Genomic DNA, 27,834 nt, shown 5'->3' on the forward strand with positions numbered 1-27,834 from the left:
GGCTGACTTCTTCTTCCCTGCCTTTGTTGTCATATCGATTGGGTTTGTTGGTTGTTTACCACTTCCTGTCGCTCAGTGGAATAGCGTGAAATCAAAATGGCAGAAATGTATATCCAGCCATCCGCCTGCATTTGTGTCGGAGAACCGGTGCCTGTTTGCAGTTTCCGTCTCTCTCTCAGTCCACGCTTGGAGTGGAGACAGCGTTGTCAGAGTCGTATTGCTGTCGTTCACTGGTGTTTGACGGAGGAGAAAAGCCACGGCAGAACTACTTCAGATGTGGTTTTTTTTTTAGCCTCCGAGGGGCCAAAGAGGCCTCGCGGAGAGGAGAGCTTGCCCTTATCACAATGGACAAGGCCACAAGTGGAATAAGAGAGAGAGAGGGAGGTGTGTGAGGATGAAGAGAGAGAAAGGAAGGTGGCCCTGAGGGGTGACTCGGTGTATCATCCCTCTCTGATGCTGGATTCTACAAGCCGCTGGGCAGGAAATGAGGCAGAGGACACCCACTGACCTGCAGCCACTTGCCGCCTCACGGACTATCACAGAAACAATTTAAACAGCTAATGGAAGTGGGCTTGATCCTCTCTCCATCTCATACAGCGGCACTGTGACTCACACTGCTCATTTCTGATTAGAGCTCCTCGGGCTTAAGAGTAATCTGCACCAGACATGGGAGGGATAGAGCGGGCTAGTTATGTTATTATACATATCTATCAGATAGATACGCGCGAGCCAGCTGAGAGAGCACGGTTTGTTTGTGCACGATCCCTGAGAGAGATTCAGAACAGGAGAGCAGGAGGTGGGGCAGTGCAGGAGAACAGGACCAGGGACGGTCTTGCAGGTGGAGGTGGTGGGATCCTTTAGTGGGGGTGCTGCCTTAACATGTTTACGACACGATAGAACCACCGCCGCCGCCATCATCCGTGGTGGATGAGCACCAACGGAGCGGAGAGTTCTCTAAAAAAACACACACACTGATGGGGAGGCAAACAGATCCAGTAAACACACGTCTCATTTGTATGCATGATCTCCTCGCAGTGGTGTAAAGTACACGTGCGCCTCACGTTAAGAGAGGACGGCGTCGCTCTCAAGAGAGATGTTTTTCAGATCAGCGTATTCTTTAGATTTCACTCCAGGTTACTCTGATCTCACTGAAACACGTGGACTTGACATCTTCGTTATTCATCCGTTTTTATTTCATTCGGTCTCGGCGGGATCGTCATCCGTCCCACTTCCTCTGCCCCCGACTCACTGACTGACAGCTATGTGGAAAAAAAACAGAGGAAGCTTTCCTTCCTTATTGTGCTTGGCGTGTGTGTGTGTGTGTGTGTGTGTAATCTGATGAGCCCAGCAGCAGCAGCAGCAGCACACCATCCTGCATGTAGGCCTGGTTTACTTCTCCACAGACTATATGCAAAGAAATAAAAATTCCATATAATGTGCACAGCTGCAACTATTTTTCAGATTTATAGTTAATCTGATGATTCGTTTTTCGAGTTATCTATTAGCACTGCAAATTATGCAACCTTATGTAACTTTTTACCTGAAAGTAACAGCCTCATAAACACGTTGATGGTTCAGTGTCTTGTAACAGGCTGAATGGTGTCTGCAACTTCAGTGAGAGGGTCGGATCACAGCGTTGCATACATGTTTACATCAACACACAACGATTGTGATGTAATGAGGATTGTTTGTAGTTAGTTGTATTGACGACAGTGGTGTGGCATTTAGAAACTGTGGGGGGCGCCAAATCACGCAAAATGCCAATTTCTACATAATGTTGCTTCACTTGTTGAATTGACAGTTAATCCCATGAGCATGATCCTGATAATAGTTGTTTCAGATGATATTCTATCATCTTGACTTGATTATTTATTCTTCCATTCATACAATTAGTTTTTCCGAGGAACATAAACAGTCTACCATTATCATTTCTTCAGACATTTTTGTGTTGTGTAATGTTGAATACATTTAATCTTGATGAATTTGTTAATAGTTTTGTCTATAAAATGTCGGAAAATAGTGAAAAATGACCGTCACCATACCTTGGAGTCCAAGGCGACATCTTCCGATAGCTTGTTTTGTTCTACTAACAGTCCAGAATGGAAATGCATTCACTCCACGCTGATTAAAAACAGGAAGAAGCAGTATCTCGTCGACTTTTAGGTGCTTGAATAGCAAAGATTTTCTTGGTAACTTACCTGCTAAATGAAATGAATTGCAAAATAGTCAATTTTATGAACTTGTCTGAGCAATACTGTGCACATTTTTACTTCTCAGTGGTAAAACAATTATGCCGCAGGACTCGAGGTGACTAATCCAGAGTCAGAACATATTATTGGACATTCCTCCCCGTTTCCCCTCTTAGTCACACAATTATTCTTCATAAGTTCTGAAACATATTCATTCATGTAAGTGTTGCTGATTATGAGGATACTAAGCCATGACTTGACCCTAATGTCAACAGGATGTTATCAGTTTTGTGCTACAATAAACTTTGTTCTGTGTCATGCTGGCTGTTTGCCTGCTGAATATCCGGTGGAGTCAAAATGTTTGTCCTTTTCAGTCCTACACCACTTTTGGAGCTTTTCTTCAGTTTGTGGATCCTCGCCTTCTTGTTGCCCACAGTTGTTGTTCTCAAATCACACAGCATGGACAGAGCTCCCCAATGAGCTGTGGCACTGAAAACAATCTCCTGAGAGAACACAAAGCTGTACTCATTAAACCGAGGTTAAGTGTCTTAGACGACAGTGGATTAGAGCAGGAGGGTCCGTGCTGTGATTGCTCTGTTTTTCTTGAGTCAGTGGCGAGGTTTTAGCTCCGGGCACGACATGACATCACAAGTCTCCCCTTTCCTTGATAAGAGTCATTACACTTAAATCTTACGAGAGGAGCTCTTTTGTACTTACGGCAGATGAAAAAAAATCCAGTTATCAGACGGAAATGAATGGACGTGGAGCTCTTTGTTCCATTCAGCCACAGGGTAGTCAGACCAAATTAACAAGAAAACACAAAGACTAAATTGGGAAATAATCCAAAAACACAAGAAAGGAGAAATGAATTACCTTAGAGGTGTAGGACTGAGAAACTGGGGAGGTAGTGAAATAAGTCATTTCTTTCAAATCAGCGTGAAGCCTTAATTAAAGCTGCAGCTTCTGCAAATCAGGTTTTTAAAACATAATTAATCCACTGATGAATAATCTTTTATTGTACACAAGAAGAACGCCATAACATACTAATTTTGCTCCTCTGGGCCGAATGCTTTGACACTGTTGATTATACACTGCCATCTTCTGGTTGCTTTAGGTATAAAACCTAACAGTGGCCCACAGGAAGGACAAAATATCAGTCTGCATGTCAAGATGTGTTACCAATGTTCAGGTTTATTTAATAGTTCTCAGTAACAAAAAGGTTTCAAACATGGCATACAGGTCCACAAAATGTTTTTTGTACTACACTGACTCATTCATTTTTTTTGTAAAAAGTGTAAAAAATATCTTAAACAAACAGTAAAAAGCCTTCATCTCTTTTTAACTTAAATTAATCTTTCAATTTGGCAGGTCAGAAAACAGAAGCTGAATTTCACTCTTACAGACATGAGAGTTTTTCTTTTTTCTTTTAACGAATAGTCTCCTCCCTCTTGTGTAATTGCAGCATGATGAACATGATTTTGAAATGACTTATGTGAGGCATGAAAAACTACCAACATAAAAGTGCAACATAACTGCTGAAATAACCATAAATTCATCCATGATAGTGTGTTTGAAGGGAAGCTGAGGGACTGACATGACGAGATGGATAAAGTTGAATGAGCGAACCCAATGCGGCATTTTTGTAACAACATTTCCAGCAAAGATGGCACAAGTTAATGAACACAATTTTTTCTGCTCATAGCAGTACAAAATCAATCTGAAATATGCAATCACTGCTGGCTTCCAACGTTTTCTCTGGTCTTGTTACCAATAATATAAACCAGGCAAATTGGTTTCTTGGAAAACAAACAATTCCCCTGCAGAGAAGGGAAAGTACATTGTGGTCACACAGCTGCTATGATGGTGAAAAACTTGCTTTTTCAAAATGGAGGAAGCGTGAGGAGCTTAAATAAAGATGCCATGGTAGGTTGGCTGTTCGCAAACTCACGCTGTGCTGAAGAAATGAAAATATAGCTTCAAGGGCGATGACATATTCACGCGAAAGAGTTCCGATTTCTCTGATTCAGACCTAAATAGTGCCGACGAGCTGCTGTGGAAGCCACATTCTATACATCATAAACAACAGACAGGAAACTAAGAACAATAGGACTCTTAAACAAGAGCATGTGGGTGACAGCTTTCCCATTTAAAATGCTGACCAAGCACTAAAGTGCCATAATCCCTTACCGAAGTCTTATGTACAGTTGTAAAAAATGACATAACAGAGAATATAACAAAAAAAAGAATAAAAAGAAATTAAAATACTCACTCAACACATCATACACACATTTACTTCATGCAAAACTAGTCATTTTGGGAAAGCTACTGGTTACCAGTCAGACACACCCGCGAGGACGTGATTTAGAGACGCTAACAGATGGATAGCGGGAGCGAGGAGGAGGCGGTGGCAGTGGGTGTAAACAGAGGTTAATATCAGGGCTACTGGGTACAAGGAACTGATGAAAGAAGCCAAAACCTCCACCACAGCAGCCCTGCCCTGGCTCTGCCCTGGGCCTCTCCTCCACCCTCTGCACCAAAAATACCAGCTGCAGGATCACATAGTGGCATTAATCCTTGAAAAGCGTCTACCACGCAGCCACCCACACTCTCCCCTTCTCCCGCTCATCTCCGAGCCCCAGAGTCAGAAGACGCTCTGGCTCACAGCTCACCAAATGTCACTAAAGTGCTCTCTCTACTACTATGATAAGCGCTTCACTGAGGTCAGCCAAGGAAAACAAAAACAACACAATAATGAACATTTGCATAGTATCAAACGGCACAAGTTCTCAGGCTTTCACCATTAAAATATTAGAGACATCATAAATGAAATGATAAGACAACAATGGTAACTTGTGGAGTCCAACAAGTGTGTCAAGCTTGATTGAGAGGTGTGTGTGTTTATGCGTGTGTGGGACATGTGGAGCGTGAGAAATCTGCACAGCTGTTGCGGCAGGAGAAGCTCAAGTGGTGGAGACAGCTGTCTTAATTTGTGTGTGTGTTCGTAAGAATGTGAGACAAGGAGAGTGAGAGAGAAGAAAAGAGTCGGTCCATCTGTGTGTGGTGTGAAGCTGGCTCCGTCTTCAGCTCAGTACTTCGGTACTTTGGTATAATCCTCCTGGACGACACTCTTGCACAGACACATGGAGAGGATCATTCCGAGGAGCTGGAAGAAAATGGAGTTGTCAGCTTAGTTATCAGAGTTGAAACTGACATGTGAAGCGATTACTCAATAGATGTTGAAACCAATAAATTAAAAAAGACATGGCTTTCATCCAAATCTAGAGCAGATTTTAACCCAATTTCCAGCTAATCAGCACAAGAAAATAAATCTACGTTTGCGTTTCCATCCACTGCAGTTGTATGAATGATAGCTGCTGGTTCATCAAGACACACTGTGCAGAGCTAAATCTTCAATCAAGCACCATAAAGCACTGTGGAACAAGGTGCTGGATTGCTTAATTTAATTTGAATTTTGTTTTGAATTGTAATTGAGTCTGGTCTTTCTTTTTCTCTGATGTGGCAGTCTTTGCCTTTAACAATAAATTGCTGAAAATCGTTAAGCTGCGCTGTAAGATTATTCTACTCTTGGTCCACAGAGACCCAGAAGATGAAAATGGGTAAATGAAGATGCCATTTTTGAGGCTTGTTTCAGCCTCACAGGGCTGCATTTGTGCACACATGCTCCCACATGAGGATTCTTTTCCACTACTACTATTCTGTGATTCATATCACCTGCCATCACTATATGGAGACTAATCAAACACCACAGAGGAGCTAGATTTCTCACTCATTATCTACTTTTTGCGGTTGAACAGTCAGCTTTGAGTCAGTCCACCAACAGTTATGCCAAAACCTGAAAATTATGTTGACAAAGAAAGCAGCAAATTCTTATATTTGGAACGTTGGAACAAGAGGATATTGGGCTTGTTTGTGAGCGAAAGGACAAGCTACTAAACTGATTATCAAAATAGGTGCCCATTATTTTGTCAACTAAATTAATTTCTCTATTTTTGTTGTAATCTCAAAATCCACACTCCAAGTCTAGGTTTACAGTTGCTTTTTAGTCCTGAGAGACCAAGACTAATGAAGCTTTATATTAGCTTTGTTTAAACTAACAATTTACTTTCCCATCTTAAATGATGAAGTTCAGTCAGTGAGGGATGTTCATGAGTATTGTATCATGATAGTTTTGATAACTAAAAGCACAACTCATCCTTTCAGGCTAGTCTGGAAAAAAGACAGATACCTCCACGACTGCCACACCGACACAGATTCCCAGAATAACTCCACAGTTGTCCAGAAGCCATTTCTCCACACTGGTTATACAGCCCTGGAGGAGTGAACAGAGAGAGAGCGAGGTTAAGAAAGACATGGAAAGAGGGGGGGTTTCAGGCCAACGTGCCGAGGAGAGATGAATGGCTACGTGATCCCAGCCGGACATGAACAGAGCCTTTTCAAAACACAACTGTTGGCTTTGGAGCGAATCAGTGAGGGGAAGAAAAACACGGCTTAGTTGAGCTGAGGAAAACTGCGCGAGAGCGTAAAGTTTCTGAAACAGGCAGACCAAACAACAGAACAATGGAGCTTTCCTGGTGTTTGAACAAATCACACAGCACAAACAACGCCTCAGCTGTCGGTGTTCACCGTGCTGATTAGGTAGGACCACACTGCCACACCGAGCTGGCAGAGGGAGTCAAAATGACTTATGTAATGAGTAAAGGTGTGAGGTTTATCAGAACAATGCAGGCGAGCTGTAGCTGAAGTATCAGGGTTTAAATGTTTATGTAAACCTCAGGGGGGTTACGTAGCATTTCTTATTTATCAAGGTGTCGGGAGAGGTGACAGTAGTGATAGGACATTCTGAAGTATATGTATTTTACTTTAGAAAAGAAATAACAAAAAAAGTACTACCCATACTACAAGACTACAAAGAAGCTGCTTTCATTAATTTATCCTCAACACTCCGCCATAAGAAATAGTTCTATTTTCACAATTTATCAATCCTGGATATGTCAGTATCTGATCCCGGGCGAGATACTAGGAATAACTATTTTAACAATAAACAAATAGCCAATCCTCTCGCTGATGGTCTTTGTGTTTGCTTACGTAGGTCATATACAGGCATCAGTACAAGATTGAGACTGTTCCATAATCATTAAAAATTCCCTGTCGTACATTTAAGAACAAGATCTCAATATTGCTTCCACCACTAAGAGGTGAGCTTTAAAGTATGATGCACCGATGTTCAATGATATTGTGAATGTTTTAGCAAGTACTTACTGTCTGATATTGCAAACATTACCATAAAAACTTAATATAAGCAGATGATTAAAAGCAATTAAAATGCAAGACATGTTCTGCAAGATATTGCCAAGGAAACCAAAAACGGCTGTGTGATATCTGACATGTCTGAATGGTGAATGAATCACAAATCTGATTTTTAAAATTACTTTCAACCTTAGTGCAGAGAAAACATGGCCGATTTAAATGATTTGTACCATTTCATAGATGGGTGGATTTGGGGACAGGTGCTCACAGAGGCCAACCAGCTTGATATCTGTTCCAGGCAGGGAATCGTTGCGACAGGAACAAGGGTAGAGCCTCTGAGTGCTGTTCCTGATCACAATGTTCTCAGTCCAGTTTCCCGGACCAGTCCATCCACAGCACTTCATCTGGTGATATGAAGGTGAGGGAGGATACGAGTCAAATGATTAGGATGAAAAGAGGAATCGTGAAAACAAAAAGGCAGAGAACCAGAAATTAATGGTGAAACAAATAATTTGAAAGCAAAACTACAGTGGCAAATCCATTGGCTCACTGAATTAGTGTTTCTTTTGTGGTGCTTGAGACCAATCTGGGGGAAAGAGGCTTGGCAGGAAAGATAAAGAGAGAAGGAGGAAGGAGATAGTGCGGAACAGGATCAGATCACAGAACAGTCTGACTTCAGCTTACTTCAAGTTCAGACTTGTTTTTATTAGCTATGGGCTGATAAGTTTAATGAGTCACTTCATCCAGTGTACAAAAAACAAAAACAAAACATATTTTCTCCCTTATTCTTTCAGTGTCTGATCATGCAAATGGTTTCAGTTTTTATGTGCCATGATTCCAAGATATCCTCCTCTGAAACTGAAACTGCTGCCAGCCCAAAACATAAGCAGTGAATGGAATGTTGTTTGTTCTTGGGTCAAAAGAACTACAAACTGAAAACCACCACTGGTAGTAACAGCTAAATAAAAAAATAAAAATCATTAACATTCAATTGACTTAATTTAAAAAAGGAGCCATACTTGGTTTGTTTGTATTTGTTTTAATTTGTTAACAAACTAAAAGATTAGCTTTGACCCCCAAACCATGTGGAGTAAAGGTCAGTTTTCCTGTTCTTCCCATTCTGCTGACCTTGTGTTCATTGCAGCATTACAATGAAAAGAACATGCGACTATAGTGAAGGGTCAGGAACTCAATTCACACAGGAGACACCCAGTCTATAAATAAATGCACTCACGGCACTGCAAGAGTCACTTTAGTTAACACTGACCAAATGGCAACCTGCTGCTGTTCATGCATCTATGCACGTAGCGTATATTCTTAAGATAACTTCGGCAGTGTCATGAGCAGTAAAGGAGGATTAATGGAAACAGTCACTTTAATACAACACACTTGTTCCGATGCATTTAATTCATTCCTTGTTCATTGTTTGTGGAAGATGTAAAGACATGATGTTGATTAAAAACCACATGAAGAAAAGGGATTTCTAACATTTTTATTCCATTTGACTTTTGTGTGTGTTGATGAGTAAACTCACCGTCTTCTGAATGTAGTCCCAGGTGTGCTCTGTGGTTCTGTTCTGACCTGTGTAGTTGACTATCATGCCCTTTATGATGTTGGACATCTCATGTTTCAACTGTGAATGAGATAGGAACACATTCTCAACAATAATCAACTTACATCTTGTTTTAAGTTGATACAAATACTATAAATAGCTGCATGCATGTTTGTATATGATCCATATGCAGAATCAACAGATCACCCACAGAGAAATCAATCTTTGAAGCAGAGTAGAGAGATAGAGTTGGAAAAAAAGCAAACACAGCAACACTAAATCTTTTTCTAAAACTGCCTACCAACATCTGAACTTAATGTTTCTTAGGGCAACACTTCGGGTGGTATGTCCCTGTGAAGTCTCAAGCTGGGTTGAAACACTGCACAAACACAGCTTGGTAGAGGCATGACTGTGTGTTTATGTGTGTAAACCACAGAATGGTGGCAGCAATGCATCTACAGAGCTCTGCAGGAGATGAGCGACTGCCTCACCCTATTCTGGGAAAGAGCACCACCCTGCCCTGTGGTAAGCCTTAAACACAGGGAGTGTGTCTAAAGCTACAGATATACACGTGCTCTCAGAGATACACACACACACAAGCTTGAGGGCTAACAGCTGAAAGAGCGACATCAGCCTCTACCTATCCTGAGTGCTACAGGTGTGAGGTCTATCATGGGAAAGGCTTTTCAAGTCCTGGGAGGGAATGGACATGTTCAAAGTCTGAACTGGTCCGAGAGGTGGGTGTGTCCAAACACAACACTCCTTTGACACACACAGTGCAAACAAACATGGCTGATTCTTTTGTTTGGGCTTGTTCTATTATTAATTTGACCTCAGATTCAAAAGTGTAAGAGGAAAAACCCTGGAAAAGAGTTTAAACTTTACCTCTGTTGGATGATTACCAACATTTATGCTGCATTTTGTAACTTAAAGAGTGTGATAAGTGAGTCTAAAGATGCCCAAATGCTCAACAGATGTAAAACTCACAAACAGTATGTGATATTCTGATGTATTTTGTAATATTGGATGTATTCTTGACATCTGGCTGCAATGTGTCTATTTTATTGTTCATGTTTAAGGTGCATCACTTGTGATTTGTCTTTTTTAACCTATGACTAATTTGTAACTCAGATAACTGCAGATCGCACCTAATGGTATTTTTTTATAAGCACGTAAACTAAAAGTAAGTTGTGTTGTGGTTTGTAATTTATGTAGAAAGATTGGTATGTTTTAAGAGGAAGTTCTAACACTGTGTCTGACGTTGGGACCATCTAGCTCTGTTGTTTTTATCTTACGCATGCTTTGCACATGTGCTCTTATCAATGTGATTTTTGTCATGTCTCCTTCTGGAAACAATAAGGTAACCTCAGTGTGAGAAAAACAATCTTCTTTTCAGCTTTGTTGCAATGTGTGTAGCTTGTTTTAAATGATAAATAATAAATCTATCAAAAGCTGGTAACATTGTCACACTTCTGTTTTTCTTCCCATCACAGTCTGACAATAATTAAACATATTCAATCAAGCTTGGTGTGTTGGTGATGCCACCTTTAGGGGGCACTGTTTCATCAAAGACTTCAGTAGATAGTGGTCTGTCCCTGGGGTGATAATTACTGCCTTAGATGGGGCAGTGATAGACATAACAATTTAAAATGTCAAAACAGCTTAGCTTTAGCAGCTCTCATTCATCATGAGTTTGTTTGCCCTCTACTTCTAACACAAAACACCCACCCAGAAGGGGAACTGAGACGACTATGGAAACTTTCTCGCTCCCTACTTCCTGTGTCGCACATCTCCTAAATTCCACCTGCTTCATCTTACTTTCTACCAAACTACCATTCTGTCACTTTCCATTCGCTGAGGTAGGAACATATGCTACATCACAGGATGCAGGGGGCTCCTAACAGCTTAAGCTAAAACCTACAAGCAGTCAGCCACAGCTGTGAAGAGGGGGAAGCACAAACACCCAGTAGGCCCCAGCTGTACCAGTGGGAAGAAAGGTTGTGGGAGGAAGAGGGTTAAAAGGTGAAGAGGAAGAAAAACTAAAAGACCAAAAAACTTAGTGGGTGAAGAAGAAAAGTAGATGTAGTGTCTTACCCGATCTCTTTGGAAGTAAATGAGAACTCCAGCAGTGACCTGAGCAATGAGGATGAGGAGGAGGCAGGTGAAGTACTGTAGGGGATTAAGGAAAGTTCGTATTAAAATATTTACAATTACAACTCCTAAAACACTGACTATACTGAAAGAAATCAATATTCTCCTTATCTCCTCCTCATTGTAAAATAAATAAATAAATAAATAAAAATTAAGTGGCTGTAATTGAATCTACTAAATGACACCTACTCAACTAGCAACAGACAGACAACAGTTAGTTACAAGCTGGCAGAGCATTTAGAAGGTAAAGAGCCAGATATTTCCCTTGGGATTTGGTAGAGACCAAGCACAGGAGAGTGAATATTGGATTTACATTCATCATGTGGATAGAAACATGACTCCAAATCAATGTTAATGTTGCTCTGTAACTGTAACTGTGTAAACAAGCAATTGTTTGCAAACTAATTTGCTATTCTAACCCAAAAGATAATGGTGTATCAATGTTGTGTTTACAGCTTGTTTCTGCTGCTCAGTTCAAGAAAAATCTCACATTAAAAGAAATCAGGCGGAAATGAAGAACACTCTTGGGGAGACATTCTGCCTTTAACCAGTCACTAATCTGAAATCTAAGAGTATTAGACAAAATCTCTCAAGAGTAATGTAAGACATGAAGATCCTTCCTTAGTGTAAAGGTGGTCTATCCGTGTGTCTGTGTGTTTGTGTGTGTGAATGGGGTCTTGCACCAGCTGGTCACTGTCACTGGGAGAAGTAGGTCACAGCAGTTCTTCAGTTAACCCCTAGCAGGTTTAACGCTGTTGAGGTCATGCACCCATCCCCACTCTTGCTGTACCCCCTACATCTCACTGGCTTTATCCCTGTCACCACCCTCCCCTCTGTAAATCCACACATGCTGCGAGCCACCCAGCCCCATACATAAGCAGAAACGTGAAAGGGCTTTACTGTCAGCAGGAATCTATCATGTGTTCTTAGCTGAGCTCGAGATCGCAAGCAGGAGCTTTTTAGGCAAACATTTCTTACCCAAAAAAAAAAAAAAGACTCTGCAACAAACATATAGTTAGCAGAAAAACTACTCTGGTTGATTAGAGGCAACAACTGCTGATAATATTCGTTGTTTTGGGGTATTCTATGCCTTTATGAGAGGCAAAATATTAAAGAGAGACAGGAAATGTATTCTCTGTCATAAAACAGAACTTTTCGTTTCCTGTGTGGTAATAACTGAGCTTAGTAAGATGTAAGATCTTTCACGAGATAAAGCTTCCTTATCATACCACAGTGGTGGTGTTAACCCTACGTCAAACATGCTGGAGGTGTTAGCATTAGGGCTTAAAGTGAATGTTATTCCTCACCAGACCCAGCAGACAACGGATTTCGTAGATGGCTCCAATGCAGCCGAAGAAGCCCATGGCCATTGACAAGGAGCCCACTCCAATGAGGATGTAGGAAGCCACTTTGACTGTGTCTGAAGATTCCTCTGAACAGCAAAAAAGACACAAGAAGAGTTCAACAAACATAGAACCACTGCAACTTATTACTTGCACTTAAATTCATATCTTAAGTTAAACTCTGCTTGTTTTTAAACAGAAAACACAAACACGCATCTCATATTAACAGAATAGCAGATGTAGGGCCCTGATCTCTGCTATGTTTTTTTCTTCTTTAACCACAGTGTGTGTGTGTGTGTGTGTGTGTGTGTGTGTGTGTGTGTGTGTGCAAACAAATGCAGCTCAGAGGAAGGCCTCGTTCACATGCAAAAACCATTTCCATACAGATGGCTGCAGCATGCCAAAAATGATTAACAGCGCAAACCTTTTACTTCTCTAAACTCAGAGCATTCAATTGCTTTTCTCCCACAAAAGATTATTTTAATAGGCCACCAGAGAGAGCTGGACCAAAACAAGTCAATGTGTGGCGAGATTAATTGATTTCCCTCTTTGGTATGTGGAGCAGGAGAGCTCCTGAAGGAGAGGGGTGCAGGGACTGAAATGGAAGATTGGAAGGTTGGAGAGGAGATAAACTGGAGCCATTATGTGGCTGCGTGTTATCTGAGGCTGGAGGAGCTCCAGAGATTCAGAGCTCGGTCTGCAGACGAAGCCAGAATCGTAGCTCTGTGAAACGGCTCCAACTCCTAAAGATTCCTGGGCCAAGAGAACCAGCCAGAGTGATCAGATAACTCCCTCCCATCCATTTGCCGAAGAAGCTGACAGACACAGCAGCTCCTCCATCGCTTCTTGGCTCTCTCGCTAGGGTGCTGAATAGATGCAGCTCCAAAGTCCCTTATCATATTAGCTGCTGCTGCTTCATGCAGTCGTATACAGTTCGCACTCTGGCAGTTGTACAATGACTTTGAATTATCCCACAGACAGTAAAAACAAGCCGTCTCTCCAAATCCAAGTCTACCGTGTAACACTCAATGGCTGCACATACACTGAGGCAACATTTGTTCACACATATATGAGACAAGTCAAACTGTAAGTTGCTGCTTGTGTTTTAGCACCCCCTTACTTTACAGAGCTTCTCAGTATTTATATTCCATCACACAGAGTCATTATCACAGGATGCAGGCTGTGTCATTATCCCAAAGATAAATAAGCAATCTGAAGGGAGGCAGAGTATTTTCCTACCAAGCCCCAATTCTTTGGAATAAACTACTTCACTCAATCATGGAAACAAACACAAACAGCTTCTTATTCTTATGTAACAGTATATTAATGTATTTCACGGTATTCATTATTCTGAGAGTTGAAAAGTCAATCAATCAATTAACAAACATTTAATGACAACTTTGTTCATTGTTTAATCATTTAATAATTTCAAGCAAAAACTTCAGCCATTCTTTAGTTTATGCTTCTCCAAAGTGAGAATTTGCTGGACTGTTTCGGACAAATGCAAGACAACTGTTGGACTCACCTTGGACTCTGACATTTTTACTCAATTTGCATTTACTTAGTAACTAATTTTGATATTTTGTGTTCTGCCTTCTTTTTTGAACAAACCTTAAACTAGACATCCTTGTGTTTGGCTTGACTATTGAGTGCTTATTCCGTAATACTGTCTTCCTGAGTCTCCTGCTTTTGTAAAAGGTTCTATAAAAAAATAAAGTTTATTAATTATTATTATTATTATTATTATTATTGTCATCATCTCGAAATTTTATAGGCCAGAAAAACATGCAAATGGTAAATGGTCTTGCATTTTTACAGCACTTTTCCATTCTACTGACTGCTCAAAGCGCTTCAAAACACTTGCCACATTCACACACACATTCATACACTAAAGGAAATAATCAGCAGAATAATAAAAAAAATTAAAGTAAATGTTAGTTTCAGCCATTCGTATTTTGTACATCTTGTACTGAGCCACCAAATTACTTTAAAGAAATCTAATTTACAACACAGACGCAACGTATGCAAGCTTGCACAAGGACATCATTATATACATGTACAACGCTGACTGTTCATGGTTTACCAGAGCGGTGCATGTTGAGGTGGTTTGACAATAATTGAAAGCTGAAAGTACTTCAACATATGCAGAGTGCTCATGTGGCTACAGGGTAGCATTTAAAAGGAGGCAGACAAGCGTACTGTATGGTCTATATCTAGCAATCTGTTGAAGCATGTTATTTCAGTCGCTCTCTGTTTCGCTCTCTCAAACACACACATACAAAGCATCAAAAGCAACAGATGTCCACAGGTTTCTTAAAAACAGGAATTACCTGAGGACTTTTGGGAAGATTTAAAATGCCTCCTTTGTGACTGGTCAAAAGATTAAGCTAGACCATCATAATACACTTGACATGCGAAACCAGAAGTTGAGAGACACTGCTCGTTGCCTCACAGTGGCATAACAGATCAATATCTCGAGCAGGGACAAAACAGAGAATGCAGTGACGCAAATGTTAGCAGCTACTATAATTAGAGGTATCAGACTCAGTGTTTACTGAAAGGAACAGAACTGTTTCACTGGACTTGTGGCATATTTAGTCAGTATAACACTGATTTATTTGGTGGAGCATTCAAAAATTACATTTCCATGTAGATCATAAGCCAGTTTTTCCTGATTATTAATTGTGGGATGTATAATAGAGACTGATGTTTTTGTGCGGTTTCCCTGCAGCCCAGTGATTAAGTGAACACTTGTTCCAGTGAAAACGCACACCCTGGAGTTTGAGGAGACATCATGCAACACTAATGCAACCTCAAAACTATTCTCTGCTGTGACCACTTCTAAAGTTATAACCGAAGCAGTTTTCTAATATTCTTGGCTGTACATCTAACATTTGGACATCATCTAGGATCAGTAGCTAACATGGAGCATACTCAGGGGGACTTTGGTTTCTCAGTTGCTATTTCAATTCTTGAAATAAAAGTGTTTTAAACTGAAGAAAAGTGGTTCCTCTCAGACCATCTGCCAGGTGTATAAAGGTTTTGGAACAACAGACACTTTCGAATTTTACTGCTGCAGAGCTAGCGTCTGTGTTCTGCTGTAATTTCACACCTTACCCTGAAGTCAGCATGTATTCCCCTGGTTACTGCTCTGCTCTGTCGTGTAACATGGCAAGTTTCCATGTGGGTCACTGAAAGATATTCTAAAATAGTTCTTTGGGTGTTTTCCATGGAACTTTCCATTTAAAGACGCAAGAATTATGGTGGCCTACAAGAAAGCTGCAGAGGGAGGAGGCGGGACTGTTTGCAGGTCCTTCTGTAAACATGACCGGAGCCACACATTTAGCTTGCATAGAGCTGAAGAAAAGTCATGGTTGGCATTATATACAGATTTAAAATGTAGACATTAGTAGATCGACTTTGAGTGGAATTTCTAGAGATTAAGCAGCTCCTCCACTTAAACATTCCCTCTCCTTTCTGTCTTCATGACTTTGGAAAGTTTCTGAATTAATCTATTTCCAAACTCTGCTCTGGCACACAGACCTCCTTTTCCAAGGCTGACTTTTGTTTAAACATAAGGCAAGCTGTGTTTTTTCAAGTGCTAGCAAGATGAACTGGAGGGATCATATCACTGAAATAAAGTATTAACAGCATTGTGTTGATACAAAAGGGTGTCCATTGAGGGGAAGATGCCCTTTTAACTGAAAAATAAGGGACCCGAAACCAAAACATTCCCTAAGTTCCCTTGCCTGAAGTCATTGGGACAGCTGCAGACAGCCTCTATTAATGTAACTAATAAAGAATGGAAACTGAAAAAACACAGATCCTGTTTATGGTCCAGCAATGGTACGACTTCTGAGAGGAACACGTAGAGTCAATAAACAGAGCTGCTTGCAGCACTGGTTTTTGTTCCTCTACAGGGTGCAAATACATTTCCAGTGAGTTTAGACATCCATGGGCCTAGGGAGGAGTTGAGGTTGACCTATCTTTGGTACAGGGAACAAAAATACATGGAGGAGAGAAGGTCATCAAGCCCAACATAGGAAGGGATATCCTCAGGGTATGAGTGAAGCAGGATCTCTGCTATCTCTGGAGAAACAGCTGGATTATCATAACAATAGCACTGGGGCTGGCAGATATGATGGATACTGTACTGGCCTTTATGTTCTGGAGGCCTGACTGGAGATAAGCAAACTCAGCTCAATAATAACCTTGAAGCGATTGCTCCCTGAGTATTGACCTCTAGAGCTGAAATATGAGCCAGAGAAAGACACGGCTTAGTCTGAGTTGTTTAAGACCCAAGGTCAGTTCTTACTGGTCTTCGTCAAAACTCCAGTGTTTTCACCACTCAGCAGCCAAAGCAACACAGACCGCCAGCCCAAATATAGATTTCACCAGCTCTGCTCAGCCCTCACAGATCAGCCGTTCTCATTTCATCAACTGCAAACCCAAGCTTAAAGAATTTCAGGCTGAAACTTGCGCTTATTTTCTTGTTTAATCAGTTTGTTGTTATGTCTTTCAGATTTCAGGAAAATAGTAAAAACCACAAAATCCCAGTGGTCGAGATGATATTTTCAGACTTGTTTGTTTTTCCCGACAAACAGTCCAAAACCAACACATTTTTATGATTATATAAACCAGTCAGAAACAGCAAATCCTCACACTTGAGAAACTGGAACCAGAGCATTTTGCTTGAAGAAAAACCTAAAATATTTGTTGTAATTGAAACAAACAATGGTTGCAGCCTGAAACAAGTTAGTCCCTTTTGAAATCTTTCATTAAAAATCCATAGTTGTTGATTGGCACATTGATGCACGCTATTACCACATGTGAACGATCTGTTAACACTCATTATCAGACATAACTATGTGACCCACGTCATATGCTCACCTCCCATTGGAAAGGGTTATCTCACTGAAAGAAATGCTATATTTGACTTCTAAGACTTACATTCAGTTGGCAGATAATAAACTGAAAGACTTCTTCTTTATAAACTGATGCTGGGAGAAAACTCCACTGCTGCTCTCAGCAATGCTCCATCTGGGATGAATACACTGAAAACATTTATTACAAGATTTATGGCAACTAAGAGTTTCCATCCGTGGTTCCCTGCACTTTTCAGGCAAGGCTGGGGCTGGGATTCATTACTCTCTCTTCACAATAGATAACCATTAGACATAGTGTTGTCTATGACAACACTGATAATTTAGCCTTATTTTGGAGGCTTGGTTCCTTTTGCACTTCACATTGTCTAAAAAAAGATCTGTGACAACAAATGCGAGGGTGGGAAATTGCATCTGTGCACCTCTGCCATCAGGGCTTCAAAGTACAGCTCAGTGGAAACTGTTGGGAACATAATGTTGCTGTGTTCCACCATAAGATGAAACAACTTGGCATGGCTTAATAATCATCAGTCTGTCACCTCCCCCTGACTAACCTACTCCCCTGGATCTGCACACACGTGTGTATCTGTGTGTTTGTCTGTATGTCTACAGGGTAGCTTTCTGAGTGGCTGAGGAAGTCATTAAATTTCATCAGTGCGTCACATTTTTGGTTTGGTGCGAACATCCATTTGTGGTTCCTTGGGGAATGAGTCCTATGGGATAAATTTCACATAAACTACACAGAGTAGAGCCAGAGGTTTTACGATTTGACAAGCACACTCTCCAATCTCTATTTCCACTTCAACTGTGCTCAGGACAGCTGAACTGACATGGGTCAAAAGTGCTCTATGTTTGCCACCATGAGCCTTATCACTAAAGGAAGTGGCAGCTGGACTGCGGGGGTGTGTGTGAGTGTTTTAACACTTACGTAGAACAGCAATGAAGCTCTGGTTATCAAAGAGGACCCAAAGGCCAAAGCCCATGATCAGTGCTCCGAAGATCTGTGAAAGGGGAAACAGAGAGAATAAATCTTGTATGAAAATAAAACAGAGAGCTTTATTTCTGCTTCCTCAGCCTGTCACATCTGGGATTAATCAGTTCCTAACTCTTCTCTATGTCCCTTTCTCTCACAGTGACGTGCAGTGGGAATGAGGATGTGGAGAGGATCAAAAGACCCGCTCTACTCGTTTTTCTCACAATTAAAACCAAGCCAGCCACAGATCTATTAGTCATACTCAGTCTGTGATATCCCATTAAGGGCAGCAAACTGAACAGTGGTAAGTGAGGATAAGGAAGAAAAGAAATTAGAAGAATCATCACCTCTAGACCGGAACATTTTGTCTCTGGCGTCTGAAAGCCTCCGACAATGATCAGTTTTACCTCATATACCCTTGTAATAAGGTTAAGAAGAGCAAAACTCTATGTAATTATGAGGGATCTTGTTTAGATGTTGTGGGGAGCTGCAGTGGAGGCAATATCCATAGATGAGAGGCTAATTCGCCAGCTTCCCCCCTTGGACTGCCACCCCTCCCCACCCCACAACAGTCATTAGAGCCCTGGGTAAGAACTGTTCATTTAGAGTGACTGTTATGCTCCCGGCAGCCATCATTAGCCCACCACTTCCTGGCTTCCCCTAGCCTCCACTAGTCTAATCTGTCCACATGGACAAACACTGACACAGACACACACGCTTCCTATTAAAGTCGAGTGTTCACATCAAACGGTCTGCGTCAGGTTTACAGCCTCAGTCTCATTGGAAGGGTCTGGACATCCTCGCAGAGGCAGTTTAAGGAGTCTGGGGTAATATCAACCCCTGGACTTTATGTTGTTGCCGGTGTGAGAGAGGAGGAAACAAACAGAAACCATCTGTTGCTGTTTAGACCTGGTTCTTCTGAGGCATTCTGTTAAGTGTCCCGCCACAGGGACAGACACATTTACCTATGTATCTCCACTAATCTCTTATGCTATTTATATAAGAATGCTTATTCAAATGAAGAGTGCTAAAAGGTATCAGATGACTCTCTCTATGTCATGACTGTCTGATTCAGCTGAGAGAGAGCAAAGCATACCTATCTTTTTTTTCTCAGGTACACAAGGCTTATGACAAAGTGGAAGTCATGTGACATGATTCTGACAGGGCATGCTATGCTCCTTCAGCTACTGCACTGATGTTATCACAGTGATGATGTGAAATGTGATTACTTACAAAGAAGAGGAGGTTGAAGAGGAATAGAAAGTACTTGGTGACTGTGATGCATCCTTTCCCCATGGCTGCGCCTCTGGAAGACAGAACAGAATTTATAGGTTAAATTAAACATCAGATGGTTACATCACAGTATGGTATAGTATGGGTGGGTCAAATAGAGTGGATGGAGAAAAGAATCAAAGATGGCTAGCCTGTAGTAAAACCTTGCTTTTATAGTATAATAAATGAGCCACAGAACACACAGGAAAATCTGCACTGTTGGGTTCCTGATTAAACACAGCTTTAATCTTCAAAGCAACAACATCAGCTTAATTCATTTTCAACAGTCATGTTTCTTAAGTATTAAAGTGCCCAAACTGCTCTCGTCCCCGCGTTTATAAGATAATTGGCCGTTTGTCTTAAATTATTAGATTTAATGATGGTGGTGTACGTGCTTGAAAGCAAGCTTGTGAACAAATATAGTTTTAAAACAAGAGGAGCTACCCTGGTGAGATGGATTGGAGGGAAGACCACCACAAAAGTAGCAACTGGTGAAGTCATGATGCCTATGTGGAGCCCATGGCAGCATGGGGTTAGGCATGCTATTGTCATCACAAGCAGAAGGAAGCCAGGCCCATCTACAACTGTGCTTGCTAGCAGCAAAAAAACCTGGTTAAACGTAGAGTTTTACAGTCAGTTTTTATGAACTACTTGAAGCCGACTGTACAGCAAGAGCATCCCGTTTAAAACCATATCCAGCCGTGTTCAACAGGTCTGGCTCATGTCGTATAACCACATAACAGACAACACCGTAATGTTGTGAATAAGGCCCTCGAAGCAGGCTGAGAACTGTAGCTGTCTGACTTTTAAAGTTTGGGCATGTTACACTGACGTCTGTGTTATTTTATGATTCAGTTTATATAAAACTCTTCTGTATTTGTAATTCCCATGTGCACAGATGTAATCACGAGTGCACAAGCCTACACATATGACTGGTCGGTGACTTTTCTGTGAGTAACATGTTCCTCTGAGGAAACACCTGTAGGCCAGGCCAGCACCACTCGCACAGCACAGTGGGGACACTTCATGAAACTCTCTGGCAGCACGAATCAGCCTGGGCTCCACAAGTCCAACGAAAATATTTACCACAACCAGACCTTTTCCTTCAGTGGGAGAACTGAAAATACAACCAGCCATTGTGGTTATTTGAGGAGTCTGAAAATATCCTACAAAAGACAACTCCCTGTGTATCAGATGACAAGCTGTTCTCTTCTCCCTGTCTCTTGTACATCAAAACTGTAGGTCCTTCCCAATTTCTAGGCCTATAATGGTGTGTGTTTAGTTAAACGTTAAAGAGTGCATGCTGCTTTTAGGAGCAGAAACACATGACCTTATGTTTACTGTGTATAATCTGTGAATATACAAGGTAGAGTTACATCAAACCTTCAAAAAAGGTCCCGTATTTTGCAGCGTTTTGTTTTTGACGGTTCTCTCTTGACCTGATGGATTTCTTGTTTAGAGATTTGTTGGCATGTGTCACTGAAAATTACTTTTGTGTTATGACAGATGACGTACTAGATGGGTAAATAAAAATGTTTATTATTAATGTTTTATTAAGCAAAACATCACTTTCTACAGGCATGTGTTTCTATTACCAGTTAAATTCTTTTCAAGTTACCTTGGAAACACACTCTCGAGTAATTTGCAAATATATTAACTTTGCAGATATCTCTAATTCATATTTAACTCATCAATCAGTTAGTGGTGTGTTTGTGTGTACACGCAATTGAAAAAAGGAGGAAATAATATCCAAGCAAATTATACATCATGAAAACAGGTTATAAATTGCAGCCTAATCTGAACACAAAGGGGAATTTTATAAGAACAACACCCGTCTAAAAAGTGCTATCGGGCTGTTTTTTCCAACTATGGTGTTACTTTTACCGCTACCTTCTGACTAAAGGGACAGTGTCATATTGTGTTTTTGTCTAATCTAATCTTCCCAATTAAATTCACAGGTCAAAAATAAAAAGTTTAAAAAAATGAAAGTTAACATCAAAAAATAATACAATATGAACTTCTGGGAAATGTCACAAGAGCACAAGCTATTTCAAGTAACCAAATGCAAACATGGGCACTCAATGTTGTATAGCTTTCTGATCAAAAATGTTTAGCTGCTTTTCAGCTTTATGTTGAAAACACAGCCTGTACAGCAGGCCTGTAAACAGACAGCTAATGTTGACATTATTATTAAAGGCTATTTCATGTACTTGATAACCTACATACCAAAACAATATCATGTTTACAAAACTGCACACAGTGTAAGGTCCAAACCACATAGCTGATAGCCCTGCAAAGTAGATAATCCTTAAAGGAGATTGCTGGTGTTTATGTCTAGATGGTGAGCAGCAGTGCGGATTAAAAAAGGCTTAGTTATGACAACCACTGTTTGTTGACTGAGCCCTGTCCATCTGAAAATAATTCCCAACAACGCCTCAATGCTGCTACTTATTATATTTTTCAAAGAATAAAAAATAGGCTAACAGGCCCAGTCCAGTTTATTCTGAAGCAGTTAGCAGACTATATGGAAGTTAGCAGCAAAGTCAAATCATAAATATGCTCAGTGTTTCAGCAGAATTTTCACGCAAGCTCACACAATGAGCACACACTGTAAACTGTGGGGCATTTTATAGGTGTATTTCTGTTTAACCCACCGAGAAAAAACCCAATCACACTGGACTCCCTAAAAAGGAATGACAAATCTGTTCCAAGGTGAAAAAAGGACGGAAACTGTGATGGAAATTCAAAGCAAAGCCAAACACCAATTCCAACTACCAGTGACATTATAACCTTGTGTAACAGCTTGTATTCACAATGCAGCAAAGAAGATAAGAGAGCAGAAGCAGACGAGAGTAATCTCTGTTGGATGGTGCAAAACCCATGTGTAGAAAAAAACAGGTTGCTCCAAGAAAGCTGCAAATAAGTCACCTGGACTTTCTGAAGTCTGTGACCTCATATAGCCATTTCCCTGCCTAAGCTCCCTGTTTCCCTCCCTGTGGTTTGACACAGGTGTGATTACTATCAAACAAGTGTAGAGGAGGTAGTTGATTGAAATTAGTGTTTGTTTATCGAACAAAGAGCCACTGCAGAAGCATGGAGAATGGAGACGATTATGAAGACAGCATTAGTGGCAGATGGCATTGACTGTGTCTGTAATGGACCCAGCATGGATCAACTGCAGCTCCGTTGTACTCTAAAAGACAGGCGATGCGCCAACATCCATCTACCACCTCCTATCAAGTTCATGTATGACCCATTTACACATCTGTGAGGCCATCAGGCTGGCATGAACCTGCCAACACCATCCTGGTACTAAAGCCCTTAATACCACGCCAGAATCCTGCTTTAATAGAGGCAACAATGTTGTTTATCCCACTGTGAGGACAGGATGTAGCTCATCGTCTACTGTATGGTGACAGAACTACACAGAACAATTGGCATCTTTGGTTGAGTGACAGAAAACAGCATTACCAGAGATACTTTTCCTGACAACAGCTAAATAACATTTTTTTAGAGGTGAGGACTAGGCCTGGTTGTAATAATAACTGTCTTTATCAAAATGTTCTTCATTCATCTGGGTCGTACAAAATCTGTAGTCTAGACAACATTTCAATCTGTTCAGTTGCTTCATCAGTTGATGAGCTTAAACAAATTCTGTAGAAGGAGTGGATTTCCCACTGAGCAACTAGGTCTCTTGCTGTATGACCCAACGGGTGAAATCCCCCACAGAGGTTCAGTACAACCATCCAGTGGAAATGATGAATCATCAGTGGCAACAACACTAAACAGAGCATAACAAGTCTTAACAACTACTACCAGATATTACTGATCATCTAAGACACAGTAAAACGTATCAATACATACCAGAGGTGAAACTACTTCCTTGTTTTGTCCAGCCAGAACTATTCTACAGAGAGTTAACTTATGAAAACTGAAAATGGAAAAGGATGTGGCTTTGTTGCAGCAAGGGCACGGTTTTTCGTTTTCTGCTGATGTAAAACACAGAAAAAAAACAAACTCGTGTTTCTGCCACAACCAGTATCAAAAGTGGTGGAAATACCATTAACCCTCAAGCTTAATGTGTACATCATCAGTAGAACTAATATAAGAAATATTAAGCTTAATTTAGTTATCTTCCTCCAATGTCTCCAATAAGAGATATTAATTTCCACTTGCAACCACTATTGCAACAAAGCTTCTACGTCAAAAACACTGTGACAACGGGATGTTGCCGTCACTGTGGTGTGCAGGTCTTAAACATTGCGTCTTTACTTCTTTGTCTCTAAGGTTTACAACCTCCTTCCTGTCAAAGCCTCAAGTAAGTACAAATGAACATAAGTTTGTGTTTCATTGAAACCTCCCCGACAGCTTTGTTGTTATCAAATGGTGCAGAATACCAATGTCACATAAGATATCTGTACATATTCGGGGCTTCTGGTAAAGAATACAGCATAACATACAACATACATACATGCATTGTTGTATAAATGCCTAATAGTCATCATGAGTAAAAAAAAAAAGAAAAAAAAAGTGTAAAAATATTTGGTAAAAGTGAAAGTATCAAAATGTACATGTATGCATATCCTGTATACTATGGGTTGATCGATTATCAGTCCGGCCAATTATCATATTGTTTTTGGTTTGGTGATAAATGAATTTAAAGATGCACTCATTTTCCTCTGATGCAGAATGTAATCTGAAAAGTAACTAGTAGCCTTAATTATCAAATTAAGTAAGTGGAAGTGGAGTAAAAAGTACAATATAAGTCTCAAAGTTCCTTGAGCAAACCTTGAGTAAATTAGTTAAAATTCCATGCAAACATACAGTATCAGTGTAGATAATATGTTATATTTGGGTTGTTTACTTTCTGAGCTGATGGGTTCATCAGTCACTTTAAAGCTGGGACACTGCCCCCTGTGATGAGGACAGTCTTTCTGGCACACTGTACAGTCTCTAAATTGGTTTATACCTCTACTAGGTGAAACACAAAAGAAGACGTTTCACCATTTCACCATCTGGACCCCTAACTGTACAGCTAAACTAGCTAATCCTGGAGGTCCATTCATACTGGGGGGGCCATATGACATCTGCTCTAACGTTTGCGGTTTACTTGTGGGATTAAGACCAACAGTACAGAATTTATTTAAACACATACAATATCAATCGCAATTTGTATGTCACACAACAGGGTGATAACACATAGCTAGAAAATGTCTCCTAAAGTTGAGAAGTGCCCACTGACGATGGAGGACAGGTAACTTACAGCCTAGTAAGAGTTCCCTCTCGCACTGAGCCTGGAGGGTGAGTTGAAAATGAAACTAACCAATTTTCACAAATTTATTTCAGAGTCTTCGACACATTACCGAAGTTTATCAAACGTTAAACCCAACTAGCTCCATTAACCATCTCACGGTCTTTACAGAACGTTAACGTCATGTTACGTTAACGTCAACTGTCAACTATCGTAACTTTAGCCGAGACAGCTAACCAAGTTAACCGACCACTCTAACATGTTAGCTAGCTTTGTGTTGAATAAGGAGAAACTCTGTCATTAGATTTTTTTTTTCCTGAAGCTAGACTTAAAACTTTTCTACATGCAAACCAGGCAGCTGCGAGTTGACAACGGTAACTTTAACGTTTATAATTCTGGGGCGAGTTCGCTCATCTTGTAGGCTTTAAGTTAGTGACTAGCTAACGTTAGATATGTTAAACTGGTAACTGCTAAAACTTACTTTGACTTCGTCTCCCGAGGTGGGTGAGAGGTTGACCGTCTTCTGCTCTGCTTGCTGTGTGACTAAAGCGTCTCTGGTGAGAACCAAGTGCCGTGTGTGTCTGTGTCTATCTGCGTGCGTGTGTGTGTCTGGGTATGTGTTCACACCCCTACCGCGCAGCAGACTGTTTAACCCTCTCCTGTCCTGTAAAGCCAACAAGGCTGGAGCTGGGGTGCACAGACTTATTCCACTGGAGAGCCAAAACTTGCACTTAAAGGTGGGCCACATGCTAAGACGCATTAATTATTGGTCCCTTATTAATAATTTGGGATCCTTAACATTTAAATAACATTAGCTCAAAAAATAAAGATCAAATAATGAAAATAATGAATACAATATAAACAATATAAAAATAAAAAAATAACATTGTTTTAATTATTTGAAATTGATTTAAAAAATGTTTTCACTAGAAACATCTGACAGGCTAACTGATCCTTATAACTAACACCACTTTGGGCCACCCTGGTCCAGAGGACACACAGGTGGTGCATTTCTTATGATAACCAGTGGTGAATGAAGTATAAGCATGATAGTTGATCTGATGATCACATAAAGACATTTTTGGTTATCTGAGATTATTCAACGTTTTCCTATATCATGAGGAAACAAAGCTTTTTAGACCACAAAATAATTCAACTCTGCTCCTGAGAAAACACAACATAAAAATACTGTGTTACCAGAAACTCATCAACTGTTTATATTTACATGTATGCTGATAGTAACCTGTTGCTAGGGTTAACCAAATGTGTTTAAAACAAGCTTTCAAAATGATCTGTTGTAAACAATCTTAAATGCTGTTTACTACCATGCCTTGAGAAATACACCAGCACTCGATATATTAACTGGAAAGTATGGGCAGAATGCGTACACAGTGGACACATGGGAGCCTTTTGCCTATAAACAACCCTGAACCACACACACACTTCCTGTGCCACACAATCCCCCTTTTCACCCTAAGCCCAATATGTGAGTGAAGCAGCGAGAGCTGGGGATGGGAAAAGTTGGGCTGGAATATTTGGGAGGCTGAAGGTCTACATGCAGACCTGAGGATGATCCTGTTATAACATGTTCACCGTCCTCCAAAACAGAAAACACTAAACAAAGGTTGAGATTACATAACACTGTTGAGACATGTTAGAACAAAGTGGTTGCATCTGCTCTGTAGAGTGATACACTTTGTTGAATTTAACAGCACATATTGCTGAAGTCTCTCCACTTCCAATGCAAAGTATTGGCATCCTGTTCAAGGCGGCAATAGGCTGTCGGCTATCAAATTATAGAGTATACCTATGCTTAAGTCTCACCCTTGCTGCTGGGCATCAATTATACAACAAGTTTGAAGCGTATTAATGATCACATCAATGACAGTACATGGGTGGAGTTAGGGTGGATGTTTTGACTGAATGGAAAACTTTGCTTAACCTTGTGATTCCTAACATATAAGTATTTCATTTCTGGTATTTCAGTTTGTTGGAGATAGAAGTCAGCCTTTCAGTTGAATTTAAGGCCTTTAAACTGTGATGAATACATTATCCTTCCAGCAGACAACTGAGTGTCCATGTGGCCGCTTAATAAAGGCCCATTTAAATCATTTGTATTTCTAAAGCAGCAACTGTTGATCGGCAGAAGATTAATCAACAGTTATTTTGGTTTTGAGTCCCTTTCCTAGCACAAAAGTGGTTTGAGGTTGTAGCGTCTCAAAAGTGAGGATTTGATGTTTTTCTGTCAAAGCGCAGGATGAGGAGAGGTGCACCAAGTTTACACCATTGATGCTTGGTGCTCACATGCAGTCAAGTGGATGGACAGTGTTTCCCAGATGTTGAACTTTGTTTATTTAAAGATGCTTACCATGTCATCAGCACCATGTCGTTTTTGTCTGTCTGCTTGTCATGTCTGCTTTTTACACGCACCCAATGGCAAACTCAAAATAATGACTATGTTTTATGTATAAACTATATATATAACTAGCTGTATATGTTCAATGTTTGTGTAGAATGCAAGAGTTTACAAACCTTCATTTCACTGCATAACCCTGTGTTGTACAATGAAAAATTAATCATCTTAAAACTCTGTCATGTCATTATCCGCTTCTCCCTTTCCAAGAGGTCTCAGGGTGTTGCTGCTGGAGCCAATCCCAGCCTTGTCCCAGGGCAGGGTACTCCCTGGTCGCCAGCTCATCACAGGGTCCTCACTGATGAGCAATGTAGGGTTCAGTATCTTGCTCAAGGACACTTCGACATGCAGCTCAGCCTTGCCCGGAGCTGGGATTTGAACCAGCGACCTTCCAATTACTAGTCGACCTGCTCTACCCGCTGAGCTACAGCCACCCTGCATCTTAAAACCTTGATTTGTGAAAGTAAACTGAATATTTTTGGCCTTCAGACTGCAACGAGCAACTTAATATACCACTCAGGCTTGAGGAAGTTGTGATT

The 27,834-nt window shown here is 40.7% G+C and overlaps 1 protein-coding gene and 1 long non-coding RNA gene across 2 annotated transcripts; one reads left to right on the plus strand and one right to left on the minus strand.

Moving 5' to 3' along the window:
- Positions 1-3,354: 3,354 nt before the first annotated feature.
- LOC119024724 (CD82 antigen-like) lies at positions 3,355-25,529 on the minus strand. The gene is made up of 9 exons (XM_037107763.1): positions 25,364-25,529; positions 19,593-19,665; positions 18,315-18,387; positions 12,468-12,592; positions 11,104-11,178; positions 8,992-9,090; positions 7,688-7,861; positions 6,436-6,519; positions 3,355-5,352 (listed from the first exon to the last, which is right to left on the minus strand). Exons 2-9 carry the CDS (start codon positions 19,653-19,655, stop codon positions 5,275-5,277), a joined length of 771 nt encoding a protein of 256 aa, XP_036963658.1. The 5' UTR covers positions 19,656-19,665; positions 25,364-25,529; the 3' UTR covers positions 3,355-5,274.
- LOC119024725 lies at positions 24,956-27,560 on the plus strand. Its single transcript, XR_005076579.1, has 3 exons — positions 24,956-25,256; positions 25,383-25,439; positions 27,506-27,560. It is a non-coding gene; the product is annotated as an uncharacterized LOC119024725 (long non-coding RNA).
- The last annotated feature ends 274 nt before the right edge of the window (positions 27,561-27,834 follow it).

Source organism: Acanthopagrus latus, chromosome 8 (assembly GCF_904848185.1).
Source record: "Acanthopagrus latus isolate v.2019 chromosome 8, fAcaLat1.1, whole genome shotgun sequence".
In the NCBI taxonomy this organism is placed as follows: Eukaryota; Metazoa; Chordata; class Actinopteri; order Spariformes; family Sparidae; genus Acanthopagrus; species Acanthopagrus latus.